Source organism: Vipera ursinii (genome assembly GCF_947247035.1).
Source record: "Vipera ursinii genome assembly, chromosome: 1".
NCBI lineage: Eukaryota > Metazoa > Chordata > Lepidosauria > Squamata > Viperidae > Vipera > Vipera ursinii.
Genome location: NC_139512.1, coordinates 207,946,311 through 207,968,673, shown reverse-complemented (window position 1 = coordinate 207,968,673; position 22,363 = coordinate 207,946,311). Strand labels below are relative to the sequence as shown.

General features: G+C 41.1%; 1 protein-coding gene across 1 annotated transcript in view; it reads left to right on the top strand.

Moving 5' to 3' along the window:
* The window catches only part of KLHL29 (kelch like family member 29), a 440,642-nt gene extending 420,153 nt beyond the window's left edge, over positions 1–20,489 (top strand). Inside the window, exons 12-13 of the mRNA XM_083351877.1 lie at positions 4,902–5,046; positions 17,606–20,489. Coding sequence (XP_083208003.1) covers positions 4,902–5,046; positions 17,606–17,789 — 329 coding nt within the window. The 3' untranslated portion in view covers positions 17,790–20,489. The remainder of the gene's footprint in view (positions 1–4,901; positions 5,047–17,605) is intronic.
* The last annotated feature ends 1,874 nt before the right edge of the window (positions 20,490–22,363 follow it).

Genomic DNA, 22,363 nt, shown 5'->3' with positions numbered 1-22,363 from the left:
TACCAAAGGACATTTTCAAACTCTGCCTCTGTCAAGAGTTGGTTTTGCCAATGCTTCTTCATGTTCCTTGAAATAATATGGAGAATTGTGGGTGAGTGAGTGTATGTGTATAGTGTGGGTATGTGTGTGTGGATAGATATAGATATAGATACAGATACAAGATATCCGAATTCTTCAGTGTTTTTCTAACAAATATCCTCAGGTGTCAGACTGGTATTTTGCCCAGCAGCAACTTCTGCGGCAACTTTTTAATGAGAATATCCTTTTTGCTTATGTTTGAACTACTGTTGGGTCCCAAAGACTGATCTTCAGGGTTCAGTCTAATCTAGATCTTTGATCCAAGATGGACTCAGCTTTTAGCAGAACTACCTTTCTATCAGGATCCACATGCATGAACCAAAAATAACCCAAAGAAGAAGAACTAATTATTAGGCTGTGGTTAATTATAGTTCTCCAAATGGCATCTGTGAATTTGTACAACCTGCCCCCCCCCCTCAGCTGTATTGCAAAGATAATTAGAGGTAGCTTGGAATGTGGAGGTAGGTGCAGTATAGGGACATGTTAAAAACTCTGCTCGCTTTATTCTGTATTCAGTGTAGTCAATGTATTTTATAGAGTGGATTTCAAAGCTGGTATGCAAGACAGACCCCATATGTTCAGATTCACAAATAATCAACCTGATGATTGAGAGGTATTATCTTGTGAAAGACTATATTGATTATCCAATGTCATTCAGCCTTTATATAGAGATGTATCTTCTAATTCAGTTTATAGCCACTACCCTTTTTCGCATACTATTTTTCCCCAATATTTTTAAAATATTAGTTTTTTATTATTAATGATTTAATCTTAAACACAGCCCCTTTCAGCCCCTAGTTGACAAAGGCTTGATGATTGGAGATGTGATCTATGTTCTGATTCTGATTTTATTGTAAAATTCTAGTCCTTTATGGATAAAATAAAACCTACTTACAGTAGTTATGCTGCAATATTATTATCTATTGCTACAGACAAAAAGGACAGAATTGTTGCCACCCAAAACAGAGGGCTGTTTGCTTAGGATAGCTGGAGGGGATAATTAATATAACTGTCCCTGAAAGCTATCCATTGGGAGCGCCAGATGAGTGATCTACTGATTTAAAATGTTGATCCCTTCCCTTTTTTAAGATAAAATGATCACTGAAATGTTGGCAAGCACCCACAGCAAAATAGGACAGTCCAAAAAGCCAGATCAGTGACCACTTATGCCATATTCCTCTCCCTAAAATTTCAAAATAGAACTTGGCTCAGAAAAATAAACAAGTGTAACTATTTTTGATGGGTCATTAAAAACACAATAAACGTACACTGTAGGGAAACAAATGAAAAAGAAAGCACACAATAAAATGCTGATTCTTCTGCAGGAGATCTGAGAAACTGCTGACTCTTCAGAAGAAACAAAAGCAAAACTCTGCTATTAAAACCTCAAAGTGGGACATTTCTTTATACCACAAAGTGATATCCACAGCAGGGCATTGACCTCCTGGGGAGTTTATGTATTTCTGCCTTGATACAACCCAAAAGAATATCCCTCTGGGCTTTTGAGGTTAATGTTTCTTTATTAGATTAATACATATTTTGCAAAGTAATGGTCCCATGAAAGGAGCTATGGAAATGTGATCAGCATATATGGAAAGGACACATCCAAATAATATTTCACATCAGTAGCAATAACCACACTTTAATTTTCCTCAAGAAAAGGCTGACAAATGACTTGCTTTTTATCTGTTTGGACTATTAGTTTTCTCTTAAAAGGGTAGTTAAAAGTAGGATTTCTCCATCTAGTACCTCTACAGATTTGTTAGACTCCAGTGCTGGCTAGGAGTGATAGAAGACGATCAACATCCTCAAACAGTACAGATTTCAAAAGACTGTATTAAAGAATACAGATTAAATGGTATTAAAGTTGCAGGGTAATTATCTAGTTTGGGTGTTATCTTTTTATCTTCACTTTCCTTTTCAGGTAACTCTTTCTGCTTTGGGGGAGTTGAGACCTAAAATTAATGATACATAAGGGAGCAGGAGAAGGAGAGATATTTTAAAAATGAATTTTAGGCAGAGATTTTTGTGGGTGGAGGGAGGACAAATCCTTTCATGCCCACATATAAATGTATTGTGACCGGGAACTGAATGTGAAAAGGTGAGGTGCTTACATCTGTCTTTCTCAAAGCATATGGCTATTATTAAAGTACAGGTGTGCAGAGTTTATACAGAATTCTAACATGTAACCTGACTCTAAGAAGTCAACTGAGTTCTAGTTGATCCCTAGTCAGTTCCATTATTCACACTTTGCACAAACAAAAAAACGTTTAAGGTGAACATCAGTCGGGGGAAATATTTTCTTAAACTTGTTCAATTATTTTCATCGGTGAACAACATGGAAAAGAACAGATGCCAATGTGCATAATAAACAGAGCTGTGTCTATTTTGCTAACCTGTAGTGAGATTAAAAAAAAGTGTACATCGTGTAACACAGACATGTCAAACGCAAGGCCCAGGGACCGAATCCAGCCTGCGAAGTGGATTCATGTGGCCCACGAAGCCATCCTGGAAACAGTGAGGGAACGGCCCCCACTGCCTTGGCCCCAGCCCAGGCCATCCAGGAGCCAATGTACAATTTTGTGGTGGTCATCCATGTTGAAATAAATTCAGTCTTAGCTCCACAAGGCCATCTGGAAACAGTGAGGGAACGGCCCCTGCCGCATTGGCACTCTCCCCTGGGCACATGGTGAGGAGGTTATCACCCTTTGTGAAGAATGAAGAAATGCACTATCGCCTGGAAGTGGCCAGCACATGGCCCTGCCTACTTCAGGCAGGCTAGGGGCTGGGCAGCATTGCACTTTTCTTCAGATTCATGCCACCCAGCTTATCCTCTCGGCACTGTGAGAAGAGTGCCTGCTGAAACTGGGCAGGCTGGGGGCTGGGCGGCATTGCGCTTCTCTTTGGATTTGCACTGCCTGGCTCAGTCTCTCAGCGCTGTGACAGAGTGCCCCGCTGCCTGCTGAAACCAGGCAGGCTGGGGGCCGGGCGGCATTGAGCTTTGCGCCACCTGGCTCAGCCTCTCGGTGCTGTGAGGAGAGCGCCCCACTACCTGCCGAAACTGGGCAGGCTGGGGGCTGGGCAGCATTGCACAGGTAACATCGACTCTCACGCTGCTCAGGGCATCCCCTCCCCCAGAGCCCACCAAGCCAGATATGTGAAGTAGGCGAGGGCCATGTGCTGGCCACTTCCAGGCGATGGTGCATTTCTTCATTCCTCACAAAGGGTGACACCTCCCCAGCTGCATTTCTTGCCTGTTTTTCTCTCTCCCTCATCTTAAATATTTTTCCACCTCCACCTCTGTAGGAAGGAAGGAAGGAAGGAAGGAAGGAAGGAAGGAAGGAAGGAAGGAAGGAAGGAAGGAAGGAAGGAAGGAAGGAAGGAAGGAAGGAGAGGGTCTGAGGGAAGTCCTGCCTTAGTCCTGCTTTGCTGCCCTTTCACCATCTCTTTGCCCCCTCCTCCTGGCCTATCCTGGGGGGGTCTCCCATCCTATTGCTAAGGAAGCTTTGGATACAAAGCCAGGAGAGGGAGTGGGCCTCCCTCTTGACTTTGCCCTTGTACCCATCATGAGCAACCTGGCTAAGGAGAGCAAGCACAGCAGCTGGGTGCCCCCTTGGGGAGTGGGGCTGGGCTTAGTGCTATGGGTGCTTGAGGGCTGGGCTGGCCATTCGACCTCCACACCACTGTCCAGCCCCCCCCCCCAGCATGGCCTGAGAGGAACAGTGAGGCGCCTCCAGTGGACCATGCCTTGGCACTTGCCCTGGTCCCAACTCCTGCCAAAGACCCTCAGATCTGTCCCACTCCTTCCCTGGCTCCCATAGGAACCCTTGATGCAAACAATGTAGAGCTGGCCATGCCCATCCAGTAGGCCACACGCACTCCAGGCACGCCCAACCAATAGGCCACACCCCCTGCCCCCCCAAGGGAAACCGCAATGCTGATGTGGCCCTCAATGAAATTGAGTTTGACACCCCTGGTGTAACATAATATGCTGGGTTAAGTGTGACAACAAGTAGATTGTATCTTTTGGCTTGCAGACATGTTGTGTTAAGGCTCCAGTGATCATGGAGGACCAGGTCTTAAAAATTGGCAGCTAGTACTGCATGTCAGCTACAAACAGCAGAATTTGTACTTTGATACTACCAGAGGACAAAGAATTGGGGAACGCTTAATATGTCTTCAACTTTTGTCATTTGCCCCATTGCAGTATTTTCATATTTCGTTAAATCCCATAAGGACAGATTATCAGAATTATAACACATTATAATCCAGGGTCAGACAGGTTGAGAAAAGTTGTTCTGCAGTATGTGTTTCCCTGCTGTGTATATAAGAATAAAAAGAAAAGAGACCGATCAAAAGGGACTAGGCTGGAATATCGATTCACCTCAAAACTAAGTGTGGAATTTCTAACACCATCTGATTATGCTGCTTAGAAACTAATCTTGTCTCAAAAATGGGCTGCGGTTCCATGTCTGAAATAATTTGGCGGATCTTTTCAGTTTTACGAGGGCCGTAATTTTTTTTGCAGACGCAAGAATACATGCCGATATGGGAAGTGACAGTGCTGTTGGATTACAGCCACTGTGTGCTAAGAGTGGGGAAGATCCGCAAACTTTTAAAAGTGCCTTTCAGAAGTTTAGGGATGAAGAACACAACCCACAATAAGAACAGCAGCTAAAATATTTCCTCATTTTTCTTTGGGTGGCCGTTGGAGATTTCAAGAAATGTGACTGATCTTTAAATAAGAGGGATGCATAAATGAGAAGCTTAATTCTAGCTCCAACCCTGGTAACCAAGCTCAATCTTGCTTTTTCCATTGACAGATAACAAATATGCTCCTGCAGTCACTCTCAATGGTTTCATCTTTATCCTTGGAGGAGCTTACGCACGAGCAACCACCATCTACGATCCAGAGAAAGGCAATATTAAAGCAGGCCCCAACATGAACCACTCCAGGCAGTTTTGCAGGTGAGACAAACAACCACAGGATGATTGAATTGCTACCGTGTCCCAGTACATTTTTTTTCCATGCTGGAGAAAGTGATGGTGTGGGAGGGATCAACATAGCAGGAATGAAGTTGCATTCAGATTGCTTCTTGATTGTCCTTTGAAGCAGGGGTCTCCAACCTTGGCAACTTTAAGACTTGTGGACTTCAAGTCCCAGAATCCCTCAGCCAGCTTGGCTGGCTGAGGAATTCTGGGAGTTGAAGTCCACAAGTCTTAAAGTTTCCAAGGTTGGGAACTTCTGCTTTGAAGGACCAGGGGTTCTCCAGACTACTGCCAAGGAAACTGAGGCGATGCGTCCTCACCACAGGCTTTACCTTCAGTAACTACCACATCATGGTCTGTTTGAGTAGGGCCTCTTTTCAGCCATTCTCTTGGAGAATTGGACAGGTTGACTGGCCAAAATGGAGCATGTCTCAGTTTTGTCCTGATCTCAAATAAAACGCATGACCCTCATTTCATAAAGATTTGTGTAGGATGAATTTTCCCAAAAGCTGAAGAGATGTTTAATGTTAAAGGCATTGCACTGGGAATGTGCAACAGAGAAATGCTGTGGCCATAGGTAAGCCGTCATTGAAAATTCATGGCATATCTCTAACATTCCTGAATTTTGCCTTGATTAACCAGGGGAGAGATCTGTGGGAAGCAGAATGAAGGCAATGCAAAAGCCTCATCCCAGTTTTTAATTTTGTTGCCTTTCCATATTATATTTATATTTATAATATATTCTTAAATGCAAACCGGTGCAATAAATGCACTGCATCAGGAATGTCCTACTCAATAGAATCAACAACCCACTTTTTAATCAATGTGTTTTGGTTACATGGTTAACAATAGAAATAACTGTTAAATTTGGGATAAGCAGAACAATTCTACCTGCACTTTAGAATTTCTGGTGTAGTTTGAACATTTGGGCCCGGGGAAGAAATGGCCATTTTAAAAGTATTTGATTAAAAAAAAAGACTGATTGAGATTTAACTGACATCTCATGACAGTATTACAGTATCATCTTGAATGTCAAAGAACAAAATGATACCTAGATTTAGTCCGTGCTTAAATGTATGACTTAAAGCCCTTTATCACAACAACAGCCTTGTGCAGAGGTTGGAATGTGGCCCAGGCATGGTTTTCCCTATTTCCTATTTTTCAGCTCCACTTATAAACTCTTTGTCTATCTGGTTGAAATACATATTTGTGCCTAAGACACAAACGTGTATGTGAACACACCAGTTTAAAGTTCATCACTAATTGATAATTAAAACAGATCCTGGTCCAAAGCTAATGGTGTTAATTTTCAGAATCTTGGTGTGTAATCGTAAATGAAAGCTGTGTACTGAATCCCAAGTATTGACTCAATTATTAGAGAGAAAAAATAGACATCATTCAAGCCAGATGCCTGTACAATATTTAACCTTCCATCTCCAATCTGGCATTCTCTATATGTAACTGGTCAAATGAGCTTTTATCGTGGCCTCAGGCTGATCTCTCTGTCAGTTTTGAATGAAAAGGAACACAGATTTGTTTGTTTGTTTCCTGCCTTTATTATTTATATAAATAACTCAAGGCAGTAAAAAATACCTCATGCTCCTTCCTCCTCCTATTTTCCCCACAACAGCTACTGTGTGAGGTTGAAAAGTTTGGTTTGCAGTAAAGCTGGAGTTCCCAGTTTGGATTGCATATAATAAAAAGTTAATTACATTAATATTTGTTTGGCTCACAAATGGTGCAATATCATCGAATAGATGGGCATATTAATTAACTATGGCTTGCGTAAACCACAATTTTTGTTTAATAGCTCGTTCATTTTCAAACTCTTCCAAGAAGCGTCAGAGTTCCTCCCCAAATGTCCCAAGAAGGAATGGAGGAGAACAGAAAATTCAGCTGACACTCTCAGCCCAACTCATGCCACGGGGTGGTTGTTGTGAGGGAGGGGAAGGAAGAAGAAGGGGCGTTAGGTATGTTTGCCGCCTTGAGTTATTTATAAAAATGATACAAGGCAGGATATAAATAAATAAATAGGTGTTGTATTGTGAACTAAGAAAAACTTCAACACACTAGCAGAGTGGAGGGACTGGACAGGGATTTCAATAGACTAAGCTGCTAGCTCTTCTACTCATCGAAAGCAATGCAACAGCACTGAAAGTGGGAAAGGACTAGGCCATGGATTGGCAACCTTAAAGACTCAAAAAGCCACTTGGACCCATTTCCCAGAGGGGGAAAAAACACTGGGAGCTGCAAAACTCTCGCGCGCATGCGGGGGGAGAGCTTGATTGAAGAGTTTAATTAAAAAGAAATAAAGGCTGCTTGCATGAGTTCTCTCTCTCTCTCTTTCTCCCTCCCTCCCTCTTTCTCTCTCTCCCCCGCTCCCTCTCTCCGATCTTCTGCTCACCTGGCAAGATGGCTTCACGCTGTTCTCAGACAAGCTGACACACATTCTTATTGGGCTGGCTCTCCTGAGCTGCTGCTGCTGCTTTCTGCTGCTTCCTGCTTCCTGTGGAGACGCAGCAAAGGCAGGAGCACCACCCAATAAGCTTGTCAGCTTCTCCGAGAACAGCGTGAGGCCACTCTCTTTTTTACACAGAGAGAGAGAGAGGGAAGGGAAGTGCCTCTCTCTCTCTCTCTCTCTCTCTCTCTCTCTCTCTCTCTCTCTCTGCAAATGGCGGAGGACGACTGGGAGCTGCAGGAGAAGGCTGAAAGAGCCACATGCGGCTCCAGAGCCACGGGTTTCCGACCCGTGGACTAGGCAGAGGAGAGATTACTGACAGATACCACTTTTTTCTCTCCTACCCACCTCCCTTCCCAAAGAGCAGAGAGCATAGAGAGGAAGAGATTTCAAGAAAGTACTGTAAGCACGTCCTACAGTTTCCCAGCCCATCTGCTGGTGTTGTCATATTGCTCTTAATGTGCAGGAGACAGTAAGTGGGCATTCAAGCATTCCAAAGGTTTGGAGAGTGGTTAGGAGACAAACAAAAGCAGAAAGTGTGGAACCAAATGGTCTGGTATCTTTCCAGAAGGAAAGGACATTTTTCACGAGGCAACTGGACTTCCTTTTTTCTCTTTGAAGATGTTTCGCTTCTCATCCAAGAAGCTTCTTCAGATCTGACTGGATGGTGGGTAATGGAAGGATTTATATTCTTTTAGAGAGTCGTTGATGCCACCTGGAGGCTTATCTGTGTTGTCAGGGTTACCTGAGTAGTACAAATGGGTGTGGAGTCTTCTTGGAACTGTTGAAAGGACTGGGTTGTAGACTGGAGATAGACGATGTTGTATTTCCCCCCCCCCCGTTGAGAGAATCCTTCCATTCCCCACCATCCACTCAGAGCTGAAGAAGCTTCTTGATGAGAAGTGAAATGTCTTCAAAGAGAAAAAAGAAAGTCCAGTTCCCTCATGAAAAAGCGCCTTTGGGACAACCGTGACCTGGACGAATGAGAATCATTTGTGGTTATGCAATTCTCCACTTGGTGACTTCTTCATTAGCAACAGTTCAACTTAGGGTTGTTAAGTAAGGACTGCCTGCATAATAATTTACCATAAGAATTTGGCAGTACAGAGGATCCCAGTAGCCTATTCTTATTATGAAAAGGTTTGGCTTTTGGGAAAGGTTTGGAAAACACTCTTCCCAAATCTTTTATATACAGACAAACTGATTTCTTTGATTAGAGATTGGTCAATAGCTGTATTTATTGGTACCTGAAAACCTCCTATGGGCTTTTTGCGTAAAAATGAAAAAAAATGAACTTGTAATTTATGGTTTTGATTATTAGACAGGATAGATTGTAGAGAGTCACAATCTTACTTTAGAGAGATGTTAAAGTATAATTGTGTGCTGTGAAGAATATCAGAAGCTACTTCTTTGTAATTTACAAATCTTTATGACTCTTTTTTTTCTACTTTCTCTTCTTACTGCACTTTTAGCTTTTCCTGTCATTTCTCTTTTTTTGTTTTTTTCTGTTCTAATCTAGTTTGTATTGGTTCCAATTGTTGCTCTTAGATTTTGGCTTTTAAAATGACATATTGTTGTTTCCATTCTCAATATTGGGACATGAAGAAAGGAGGTACGATATCCCTACAATAGAAACATATTTATCTGATTTTGTACTGTTTCTTCTGTTTTTATTTAAAGAGCGCCCTCTCCTGGTTGTAAAAAAAGAATGGTGTCCTGAAGCTAACATTACATTATATGCAAAAAATATTACAGGCCAAATCCCAGCCAAAGCCACTGTGTTCCCGCTGCTTCTGTGCTAATTACGGATTTTCATTGTTCCTCTGAGTTAACAAGAATGAAATTGAATGTAGGAGAACCCCACTGTGTCCGTGCAGTAGTTAATTATATTTTTTCTCTCAAGATTGTAAACCAGAAGCAAACAGTTTGGTACAACTGACATAACTTCCCTTGGTAATTCATTCCATTAATTATGTGAGGCTTTTTTTAAATGAGGGATGTTCTTTAGTGATATTAAAATTACTTGGATGTGAATGACTTTAATGCAGTCGTTCTTTCAGCAAGATCGCTTGACAGACTAGAACACCTCTAATAATCTCAAGACTTGAGAGTTTATCCAAGATAGGAGATAATTTTACATTTACATCCCTTTGAAAACCCATAAAAGCAGAACAGTTACTTAAACCATTCTGCTGTTCAGAATTCTTTTTTTTTTACATCCAAGATGGAGGAGACAAATCCTTCCTAAAAATTTTACACAGCAGTATTCAGGTTTTACCTGTTTTAACAAATACTTTATAAATTAAAATAAACTTTAATTTAAAATTAAATATTTTGATGCTTCTAAAATACCTATTTATAGATCTTTTTTTTAAAAAAAAATAGTGAATTACTGAAAATTGGTGGAACTGAACAGAGGGAAGCTTTATGCTACAGGTGAATCACACACTGAAGTGATTTATGCCTGAGACAAAGTTTAAGGCATTGATAGCCAAAAAGCTGGCTCATATTAAATTCCCAAGGACTGCAGTTGTAATAGGGGTTGCTTTTCTTTTTCTTTTCTTTTTTTTCTTTTTCTTTTTCTTTTTTCTTTTGATTCTTAACTTGCAATTTTCTCTCTTTCTGAACCAGGCTTCATATCAGCTTTGTTCTACAGGCATAATAATATTCCTTGCCCCTATCTTGCCTCTTGGTGTGCCACTCTGATACCAAATCTGGACTGCAAAGATCCAGGATAGGGCTTGTTGTTCAGTCCTTTGTCACTTTTTGTGAAACACTGGACATCATATCCCTAAGACTATCTGTCACTAATTGCTTCTTTGAGCTCATGTTATGTCATCAGTGATAGCCTGAAGCCACAAAGAGCTTTTTTACATTCCTTTCCCAGGTCTGAACCTGGTGGTCATACAAGATCCTCAGTAGACAGATAAGAAGATTTTGAAAGTCTATCCACAATATGTAGTGGTCTACCTAGTAAGAAGCTGTACTCTTTTTTTGGAATTCCTTTGCCTTTTCTGTTGTCCATCTGGCATCAGCAAAGTTGTCTCAGGACCAGTGGTGGGATTCAGCCGGTTCGCACCACTTCAGCAGAACCGGTAGCCATTTTTTTGTTGCCGAGGCCCAGAATGGACTTCCAGAAGCGGCATTCACACAGAGAACCGGTTGTTCACATATTTGAATCCCATCACTGCTCAGGACTACCTCTTTAGAATCCAACTGGCACTGTGTATTGTAGAAGTCCGGAGCGCAAAAATCTTGATCATTATCTTACTATCCCATGAAATAAGTGAAATTGTTCAGATTTTTAGTGCCTCCTTTTTGAATAGTGGGATACAAATTGATCTGTTCCAGGCCCATGGCCACGGCCGTGTTTTTTGTACCTGCTGGCAAACTACATGTATTGCTTTAACTGCCTCATCTGGTACGATTTCAAATAATTCTGCTGTATTTCATCAACTCCTGCCGCTTTCTTCTAAGCAATATTTTTATGGCCCATTTAACTTCACTTTCTCAGAATGTTCAGTGAACCAGTCTGTAGAAATATCATCAGTCTTCTTGCCTGTGACTTTTAGGCAAATAAGATCTGTTGTCCACAATGGAAAGCTTCAGGAAAGCCAAGATTTAGGCTGTACTAAGCAACACAAGGCTAGGGTTGGGTGTTTGCTTCCTTTCTTTTTAAAAAAATATAAGCTTTTGTTCTTAGGCAGCAAAGCATGGTGACCACTCCATTATTACTAGGTTAGAGGTTTGAGGTATTTTGGGGGATTAAAAGACATGGTTCATTAGGGACAAAAAAGATTCTTTAGTTGAATAGCACAAAGGAAGCGCTGGTACTTCTTGGCTGCTTCTTGCTCAAAAAACTCACCCTCATTCTACACCCGAGCTACAGATATGCGCCACTATTGCAAACCTGAAAGCTGTCTTTACACAATTGTAATCTGGATCCTTTGGAGAACTGAGAGCAAATACAGGTAGTCCTCGATTTGCAACCACCAGTGGAACCAGAAAGATCTGTGTTCCTAAGTGAGGTGATTGTGAAGTTCATGGTGCCCAATTTTTATGACCTCTTTTTGCTGTGGTCATTAAGTGAATCACTCAGCTTTCAAGCCAATCTGGCTTCCCCCATTAACTTTGCTTGTTGGAAGCTGGCTAGGAAAGTTGCAAATGAGGATCATGTGCAGTGACGGGAGATGGCCACCCTCATAAATACATGCCAGTTGCGTGGGGTGTTGCAACAGTTGTAAGCATGAGGACCTGTTGTAAGTGACTTTTTCCAGCCCCTTTGTAACTTTGAACAGTAAGTAAAGAATTGGTGGTAAGTTGAGGACTACGTGTGAACAGAAAGAAAAACACATTGTGATTTCAAGTATGAAGGTATAGTGGGAAGGAAAAGCATACTGCAAATAAACGTGATCTAACAATCCTATTTTTAAGTTGGATTTAATTTATTTCATGCTTTTCTTCCCCCTTTAGTACTGAATGATCAAATAATTCATTTCAATTGTCTCTGCTTTTTCTGCGCCTCTCAACAAGCAGGAAATGTACACAATCCTCCTCACTTTGAGCTTCTGAGTAAGGATTTGCCCATCTCTTCCATGCACCAGAAGTACTGTTTTATAAATAATAATAATATCTGTAGGCTAGACCTATGTCCTTTTGTCTCTCTTTGCCCCTAAAGATGTAATCAGAGAAAGGATAGGCTTGGTATTCCTGATCAATATAAAACCAAAGCAGCTTAAAATTGATTTTCAGCGTATGGTTTATTTTATACTATTTTATTCCTTCTTTTCCAAAATGCTCAAATCACTCAACAGTTAACACCACTCAAAATTACACGATGACATCTCCAAACGGAGGTGGAACAGGAATGTAAAAGCACTATAACAAGAATTTAGCGTTAAAGAAAACTGACAGAGTTCCGCCCACTTGAATTTCAGCTTAATTAGGGTTTCCATTGTTTTTAATGATCAGTTTAGATCATGAGATTGTGTGCCATAATGGAAGCATTTGGCCACTGCTGCCTAACAGCGGGACTATGCTTGACCAAGATGATAAATAATATTAGGTAGATTAGATCGGAGCTAGAGACATCTGGACAATTGCTAAATGGCTGCTGGGAGTTAGGATCTTCTGTATCTGGTGGTCATCTAGGGTTTTGATGCCCAGGTGCCTGATGGTATGGACCTGTGTTTCTCAACATTACAAACTCTTATGATATGCAGACTTCAACTCCCTAAATTCCCCAGTCAGTGTGCTGGCTGGGGAATTTTGGGAACTGAAGTCTACATAAATTTGCCAAGGATGAGAAACAGTATGAACAGACTCTTATTAAAGACCATTGTTATCTACCACGCTGAGGTGAAAACTAGGGATGTGACCCAGCCAAAATCAGTGAACCTGAAATTCAGACAGTTTCTGCTATTCACCCTGTGAAATCCTTAGACTCTCTCCATTCCGCAAGGCAGGAAGTTGAGATAACTGGTATGTCCTGCTCGCTCAGCCGCTGTTGCAGGTCATAAGATTCTGCCTTTTGTTTTTGGTACAGTGCAGCTACTGCGGTAACAAATAAAAAAGCCAGCAAAACTGTTGTGTGGCCAGGCATTCCATAGCCTGCAAGTAGTCAGGATGATGATGATGATATAATATCCATTCAGTTGTGTCCCAACTCTTGGCGATTTTATGGGCCAGGTTTCTCCATGTCTTCTGATCTTGTACTACTTTGACAGAGACCACGTCAGTCTTCTCCAAACGGCCTTGGTGGTGGCTCCTCAGAATCTTGCAAGAAGCCAAGAGGGATTGCAGTCCTATCTGTAGAATCCCCCAGTTTGGCTTGGTCTTCCTTGTGAGGGGCTGGGTTGGATTTGGTGGGTGGGTTGGTCAGGTGATGAATGGAGAATAGGAGGGTAAGGAAGAAGAACTTCAGCTATTGAACAGATTGGAGCATTAGGAAGAAGGAGAAAAGCAGCCCCGAAGCTGATGAGAAAGGCCAGGGAACCAGACAGATAGGGAAGGGTTGCTGGAATTGGGTATGTGTAGTTTAGCGAAGAGAAGGGTGAGGGGTGACATGATAGCAGTGTTCCAGTATCTCAGGGGCTGCCACAAAGAAGAGGGAGTCAAGCTATTCTCCAGAGCACCTGAAAGCAGGACAAGAAGCAATGGATGGAAACTAGTCAAGGAGAGAAGCAACCTAGAACTAAGGAGAAACTTCCTGACAGTTAGAACAACTAACCAGTGGAACAACCTGCCTCCAGAGGTGGTGAATGCTCCCAACACTGGAAGTTTTTAAGAAGAGACTGGACAGACATTTGCCTGAAATGGTATAGGGTTTCCTGCCTGAGCAGGGGGTTGGACTAGATGACCTCCAAGGTCCCTTCCAACTTCTTATTCTTCTTATTATTATTATTAACATTTGCCTTACCAGAATGGCTTGGTTTTGCTGAATGACATGTCTTTCCTTGCCATCCTTCATCAGAAGGATGAAAGTTAAACATTTTGTGTCCCACTGAACAGAGTGATCAAGACAGATACTGAATTGCGTCCAAAGTAAACAATCATTGTTGGTTTGCTGGATAGAATTTTCCCATTTGTTAACGCAAAATATTTTGCTGAAACTATAAAACAGGAGTGAGGAAGGTACCTTATGACTGTGGAACTGCGTATGCACCAAATCATTTATCCTTTTTCTGTTTCTTTAAGAGAAATCCTGACTCAAGATCCTGTCTCCCTACTCCTGCTTCCTACAGTGTTCACAAGGTGCATTGTCAAAAACTGAACTGAGCTGAAACGGATTCCATTATTTTGAGATACGATGCCTGAGATCACAGTGCAAATCCTAACAAGCACCAAAGCATTTTGTAAAACAAAACTTCCTAAATCTTTTTCCGAAGTGAAAGTAGGAAGCAATCCGGACCCTCCTCTTCCTCACACTATCCTGCAGCTTTTTCTTACTCCCCCCCACCACCACACCTGCTCTAACCTTGCTCCCCCTTCAGATGCCTTAGCCGCCACAGGAATCAGAGGGTGATGTACCCTGGCACCCATGCCTGGCCTGTAGGAAGGAGGTGGGCTATGCCACTGTGGAGGAGAAGGGCTGGCCCAGCCTAAACTTGCGAGTCGCTTAATGGGAAATTGTGGCTTTCTCCTCTTATTGGCAAGTGTGTTAGTACAGAAACCTCCCTCTTAGCACATCTGTTCACTACCACTAAACGCTATTGGATGGCATAGGCTGAGTAATAGCTTGTGGTTGGTTTTCCCAGTAGTGTTCATGTGTTAAAAATTGCTAGGCTTGGTACGTTGGTGTCTTCACAACAGTGCTGCTTTGGGATCTTCACTTGGGATCACCCAGTATTAATCTTCAGTGCTGTTTCTGTTCCCAAAACAAAAAGGGAGAGACAATTCAGGAATCTGAAGAGGAAATAGCCTCTCACTATGTAACCAGATTTCACTGGGATGTTATTTTTTTTTATTGGCTTTTTTTAAAAAAAATCTTTCCTAAATACCATAAAAGGGAAATGTTCTTTTTTTTTATTGAAAAGTTTTAAGATACAATTTTCCTTTAAAAATCCCCCCTTCCCCCTCCCTCCTCCCCCCCCTACCTCCCCCCTCCCCCCCGACTTCCCAGAGCTAAATACAAGGTATATATATAAAAAGCAATCATAAACAATCATATACTAACAACTATAAACTCTAAAATCCATCACTCTCTAGCTTATATAGGATAAAACAATGTTCTTTTTTTTTAAAAAAAAAGACTATTTGGAGCAGTTCCAGCTAAATTAAGTGTGGCTCTGTTCCCGTTTTCAGTTACTAAAATTGGCAGCAAGAATGTGAAAGAACATGACGCATATGAACATGCTAATTTAGTCATTTAAATGTTCTTTTATAACCTCAAGGACTACTAGAGAGGATATTTCTTCCTTTCGCTGTGATATCTGGACAAGGATTAATGTTCACAACCCAGTCATACTGAGATTGTGAAATGCCTCTCCGCGACAAGCCCTGAAAACAAAGAATGGAGGGTAAACATGTTTGGATCACAAAAACTCTCAACAACAACTCTGGAAGAAATTGATATCGATGATTCAGCATCGAGCAAAATACCTCCAGATGTTAATGAGGAATTCTTCTTCTGCCGTCAGAAATGCTCGCATCTGGCCTGAAAACAGTCGCTTTCAGGGATCGATGATGGAACAGCTTGAGAGAACGCCTTAAAAACTGAGTGCCCGAGCACAGATGTCATCTAGTAATTTATTACCTGCCTAATGAAATTCTCACATATTTTGCTTCCTCTGCCATTGCCATTTGAGTTATCCATTGTTCAGGCCAGATGCTGAAATTTCCTCATTGGGAAACCAGGTCTATAGCTTGGACTGAGATTCAAACAGCACCGGCACAAGAGCAAGCTTTCATACGGCTTGAGAGCCAAAGGAAATGTGGCTTTCAAACATGAAAGCGCCAAATATGCCAAACATTTCTCCAGTAAAGGGGCATGGTAATACGATGCTTAGCTTAAGTGTAAATCGGGGGTCCCCGGTCCATGGACCAGTACCGGGCCACGTCGTGCCAGCAACCAATCCACACAAACAAGGAAAGCCCCATCCACGGGATGCAGGCAGCACACAAAACCACGCCCCCCTCTTTCCACGGAACCGGTCCCTGGTGCCCAAAAGGTTGGGTTCCTCTTAAATGCTTTTAGGCTGACAAATTCTTTTGATATCATTCTCATCATACATTCAGATTTATTATTCCGCATTGTAGTAAAGGATTTTAAAATGGTTCCTAAGACTGTGAATTCAAAAAAGAAAAAGAAAATCCATGCAGAGAAGAACCATTGTTTCGTGCACGTTATATCATCAGCACGCACAACATACTCTTTAGGAAGAAGGAACAAAATGGCATTTCTTATTTGCATTGCCAGTGGAATGTCAAAACCATAAGTACCGAGCTCTGTCCTCAAGATCTTACTATTAAATAATAGCATTCCTAATCCAAGATATTTTTCAGTTCTGCCTTCTGGTTTTGAATGCTGCCTTCGTGCACGCAGAATGCAAAAACACCTGGATCCCACGGCAGCACCTGAGCCCATTGTAGTAAAGAGGGGAGGTCTCAGACTTTCTCTTCTAGAAGCCACACAACACAGAACATTTGCAGTTTGCTACCTTGAGTTACTAATGAAGTGATAAAAGTGGGATAAAAATCAAATACGAATATATTCTTCCCCTCTGGTTGGGAAATGGTTGTTCCCTCTTAATGGTAAAAGAGAGGGTGAGGGAGGAACCATGTCGGGTAATTGCATGGGGTAGCTCTCTTCTTCCTCCTGAGCCCCACCCCACCCCCAAATCAGGACCAAAATGTTGCTGCTGCTGTTTTGTTGACAGCTGTGTGTCAGTAGAATGAGAAGGCAGTTCCCATTGTCCTCAGTTCCTCTCCTCATTGCATCTCCCTGTTGGCTGGCCTCTCCAAGCAGCCTGGGATCCTATGGGGGAGTAGCTCGACTTTCTGCCCCAGGAATCACCCATTAGATTTTCATTGCATTCTGTGTAGCCTCCGGGAAGCAGGCCAAAGCTGCAGAAGATGTCCCTTCATCCCTCCAGACTGTCATTAGAAAAGAATGACTATCTTTGCATAGACCAGGGGTCTTCAAACTTGGCCCTTTTCTGACTTGTGGACTTCAACTCCCAGCGAAGCTGGCTGAGGAATTCTGGGAGTTGAAGTCCACAAGTCATAAAAGGGCCAAGTTTGAAGACCCCTGGCATAGACGGTAGAAAGCTGTCCTGAATTTTCTCTTTCCATTTGTGTATATGGGGACCTAAACGATCCCAGCAAGGGAAAGATTGGGCCAATTCCTGTCCCCTTCATTGATGTTTGTGGTAGCCTTTCCACCCACGGGAGAAATCTGAAAATTAATTAAGGTGGGCAAAGGCTGGATGTGCTGGTTATTATAGTCATTGGTTTGTGGCAGCTATGACTCTAATATGGAAGCTATTCTTTCAACAGCAGGATCAATTACTAAATAGAGCGAGGGCTTAGCGGACTGTTACTAACTGTATCTCTCTCCCTTCTCTCTCTCTCTCTGCACAGCGCTGTGGTCCTTGATGGAAAAATTTACGCCACTGGTGGAATTGTCAGCAGTGAAGGCCCCGCCCTAGGAAATATGGAAGCTTATGACCCCAACACCAACACATGGACGCTGCTCCCCAATATGCCATGTCCAGTGTTCCGGCACGGCTGCGTAGTCATTAAAAAATACATTCAGAGTGGTTGACACCATCAAAAACTTGGCTTTTGCCTGCTGAAAGCAAGCAGAAGGAACAATCCTGCTGAGAGAGATCAGGAGACACGACAAAAGAACACCTTGTCTAAAGTTATGACTAATCTCTACACTGAATGTAGAAAATCATCCTCACTTTTTGACGAACAATAAGCAGAGACTGCATACTGGGGACAAGAACAGAATTTAACACACGTGTGCCACTAGATGTCACCATGGTATTTGCTACAGGCACGGGCTTTTGGTCTGCCCAGGTGCAATATAGCGTTGTTTCGAAGAGGGGAGTGAAATGGAACAGTGTGCATTCTGCTCGCTGAGAGCAAAGTCAGTTGTTGAAGTTCCTGCGCCCGTTTGGCTTTGCTGCTACCTATTAAGCATTGGGGGCTACATGAAACGAAGGGCAAAGTGTCCTTATCACTTTGATGGCTACCTTTTTGTTTTAAAACCAATGTACCTTTTCAAACAAAGATCCAAGAGCAACCTTTCCTCGCCAGCTACACCGACCGAGGTCAGTCTTCCATCAAAGTCAATGTTTGTTACAGCTCCTGAGAGCAAAGCGTAGAGTTGTGCCTGTCCGTCTCCTAGCATTCCACGTCCTTTGAATGAAAAAGTTTTTCTGAAACTGTACCCCCATTGTGAAAGGTCTGGTCACGGGAGGGCCTGCTTCTGCCCTACAGCTGTTTTTTTTCCCCTACTGTATGAACAAAAATTACAGCTACCTATCTGTAAAGCAAGAGACATCTAGAAGCTTTTTATTAAACTTGTATTTCTCTATTCAGCGGTTAGACCGAACAATTCTCCATTGGGTTTCCTATTTTGAGCCAGTGATTTGAGGCAAGGCCTCGGGAGGGGGGGTTGTGATTGTCACTGAGTGTTAATCCACTAGCCAGAACATATAGATCGCTGTTTATATTTTTGTCAAATGAATCTTTAAAAAAAGTCCTATTTTTTCAAATTCTCTTCTGCCCCTTTCCTTTGCCAAATGTACGTAAGAGTCTTAAGAAGTCCTCTCTGCTCAAGAGGCTTCAGTGGCTGCATTTGAGAGAAGAAATGGTTTCGCAGCTTCTCGCAAGGGTTTAACAATAATAATTTGAGAATGCAGTCTGTTAAATCCTTCTTTAGCAAGACGGTGTGGGGAAAATGGTTCCTCTGTAGAGTTGTAAGTATATACACAGCAGGGCTATATTTTTATATGCATATTAAAATATTGTACATTTCAGAGAAGCATTGTGATGTGAAAAAAATTCTTTATAAAATTGTAAATGGAGCAGATTGGATGGCTGACAGCTGGGACAACAGGGTTGCAATCGTAACAACAAACATATATATTATAATAAATCCTGTGCAAGGGAGATTAGGGTTGATTTTCTTTACAGCAGCTGGGGAGGGAACAACAGTCACTGTTTGTTTGCTAAATTTCATCACGGCCATTATTAAGACTATTTTTTTTTCCAAATGAAGTGCAGTATGCCAGATACTGTAGAGTGAAAGGGAAATCTCGAGCTCATTTTCCATAGCAGACATCAGTGGCATCACCATTTTACCCATAAAGGGATGTGATCTGTTAAGTCACACAAACTGAATGAAAGGGGGGGGGAAGGCTACTGGTCATGAACAGCCTATTTTTTCAACTTTTCAGATGCTCCCGTGGTGACACTCCATCTTTCTTCCTTTCTTTTTTTAACATTTCCCTGTTCCAGGTAATTGGTCACCATGATAGGGACATTACAATGGCATCAAAACACTATTAGGGTGATAAATGGTTTCCAGCAGCATGCCTAGAGCAGGGGTAACATGGACTGTCACCTTTGCACCTCAGCGCATCCACTTGGAAGCAACTTCCGCCGTTTTCAGTCTGCCTCTTCCAAGTGGGCTTAGCATCATAGCCTTACTCTTGACTTGTAGGAAGTCAAAGAACTGCAGCCAATGCCTACATGATTTTGATACCAAATACATTTTCTTTTTAAATTGGGACATTTTTAGATAACTGTATTAGAGATGGCTGGCCAATCATACTAAAACTATTTTGGTAAACGTCAATTTTTAGAAAGCAGATATTACTATTAAATTTGTACCTTGCCATATCTCAAAATGATTGCTCAGGCAGGCAGCAAAATGACATCTCTCCCATAAAGGATAGCGTTCAAACTTATTATGCAGTTGTAACTAATTCTGTAAAGAAACTAAGTCATGCAAAGCTTTTTTTTTCTATTTGTCAACCATAATGAAAGTGTAAATTTGAAAAATTGGCACAAAAATTCCTCACTGCCCGGGGCAGGCTGAGTTTTATGATTTTGGTGTCTTTCTACCTCCAAAGGAGTTGCTATAGCGTGTAAGCCTTGATAAGCATTTAACATCTCCAAGTTTACCTTTTTTCTTTTCCTTCACACTGGAGCAAAACTGGCTATTTCTGTGCATACTAAAAACAGGGTTGTCTGTAATTATATTGTATATATGTTTACTGTTCAATTCTTGTTAAAATAAATCTATTTCTAGATCTAGATTGAGCATTAATTGGCTTTTTTTTAAATAAGTGGCATTATGTTCTAAGTCAAGTTAGCTTCCAGCTGCGGAAGTCAAATGTTCGTGCTTTGGGGAGATTAATCCAAACAATTGATATTTCATTGAATACTTAAGGTATGTTTAACTCTCAGTTATTTCTCTTTTCATGTCAACATATTACATTTATTTGTGCAATCACTTTGAAACCATTTGTGACCAAAAGTGAAACAAGAGCAGTGGTAAGAAATAAAACATATTCAACTGGCCTTTTAGATAGCTTTTAGTTAGTTTACTTTATCCAGCAGTTGATTCTTACATAGATTAACTCTGTTTTATCCATTTTAACAGATGCTTGCACCGCACCACATGCTTTGAGATCTCAATCAGCAATCATTGAAACATCTTTAGTAGCTCAATCTGGACAAAGGAAGTTAATTTTGTTACAACTCGGCTCTTGAACAAGCCACAAAAAAGTGACATGGATTGTGTTGGATAGGATCCTAAACAAGCCAATGTTACTTCATCTATTGGGTTTGCTTGGTCACGCAAATTTCCCAGATATCCTTTACAAAACAAACGGGCAAACTACATCTTGCTGAAGAATATGTATTATCAAATTTCAGCAGCATTTTTTTTTTGTTTCTTTTGCCTTAAAGCAGAAATGGGGAACAATGGCCTTTTTATGACTAGTGGACTTCAACTCCCAGAATTGCTGAGCCAGCATGACTGGCTCAGGAATTCTGGAAGTTGAAGTCCACAAGTCATAATAGGGCCATCGTTCCCCATCTCTGATGTATATCATGAAAACACTTTGGTGTCCGTATTACTAGTTATTACTAGCTATTCATAAGATAATCTGAGTCACAATGATGCCATTATTTAATTCATACAGCACACTAAACCTTAATTACACAAGGTAGGTTAATGCAACAACCTAGACTTGTGTTTATTAGTTGGTTTGTGGGACAGTATCTAATACATATTCATTGTGGCAAGATCTCACAATAAAAATACTGCCCAACCAATACCATGTTATGACCAATGATAGTCTGAACAGCTTTTTAAAAACACAACAATGAAAAAGTAATAATAACAAAATTATAAAAGGGAGAAAAAATTATAAAAGAAACAAAAATTATAAAAAAGAAACAAAAACATACAAGATGCACATTTACAGACATACATATTTCAATAAATTGATGCCATAATTCATAGCAGACATCCATAGCTGCTCTATAATATTTCTATGAATGGTTTGGAGCCATAATATGTTGTTTTTCTAGAGCTGAACGATAAGGATTTTGACTAAATCAATTGGGATTTTTTTTTAAAAAAAACAGCATCAAACCATCTGGACTTCACTAACTTCCTGAATCTTATACCAGCGTAAACAGGTCTTCAGCACTTTCCAAATGGCCCACAGAGTTAAGGCTCATTTGGTTTCAGGTGTTCCAGAAGCAAATATCTAAATCTTCTGTGGGCATAAACTGGCCTGTGGTTTTGGAAGCAAATTTATCTTGGTTTTCATGTTAAAACAGAAGACAGATGTATAGACAGAGGAAGAGGGAGAAGAAGGAGAAAGAGAAGGAGAGAATACATATCAATTCAATATGTATCTGCTGAATTTCTGGTTTAAGATAACTCTTTTCACAGATCTCCTGATGCGGACGAAGTATATACATTTATCGCTTAACTTTAAAAGCAGGTTTAATATCAAGGGATTGAAGAAAAAGGTGATGTGGTATAGGAAAGTATCAGTCATAAAAGTTTGTGCTTCATTCCTGTGATGCATAGGCAAGATGGGTAAATTAAATCTAGCTTCAAAATATATAGCGTTTTGCATTTTACTTTTATGAAAGAACATGTAGATTGTTACTTTTATGATACTTAGCATATCTTCCAGTTCTATAATGTGCTTTTATTATTATTTAGTGTGTGTTCTAAAGTAAAATAAAGAGAATAATCAGGTTATGAGAATATCATCAATACCTGAAGATTTTGAATTCAGCTCTTTGCAAGCCAATTGCAGAGAAAGTTATGCATTTTTAATTCTAGTGACCTAACAG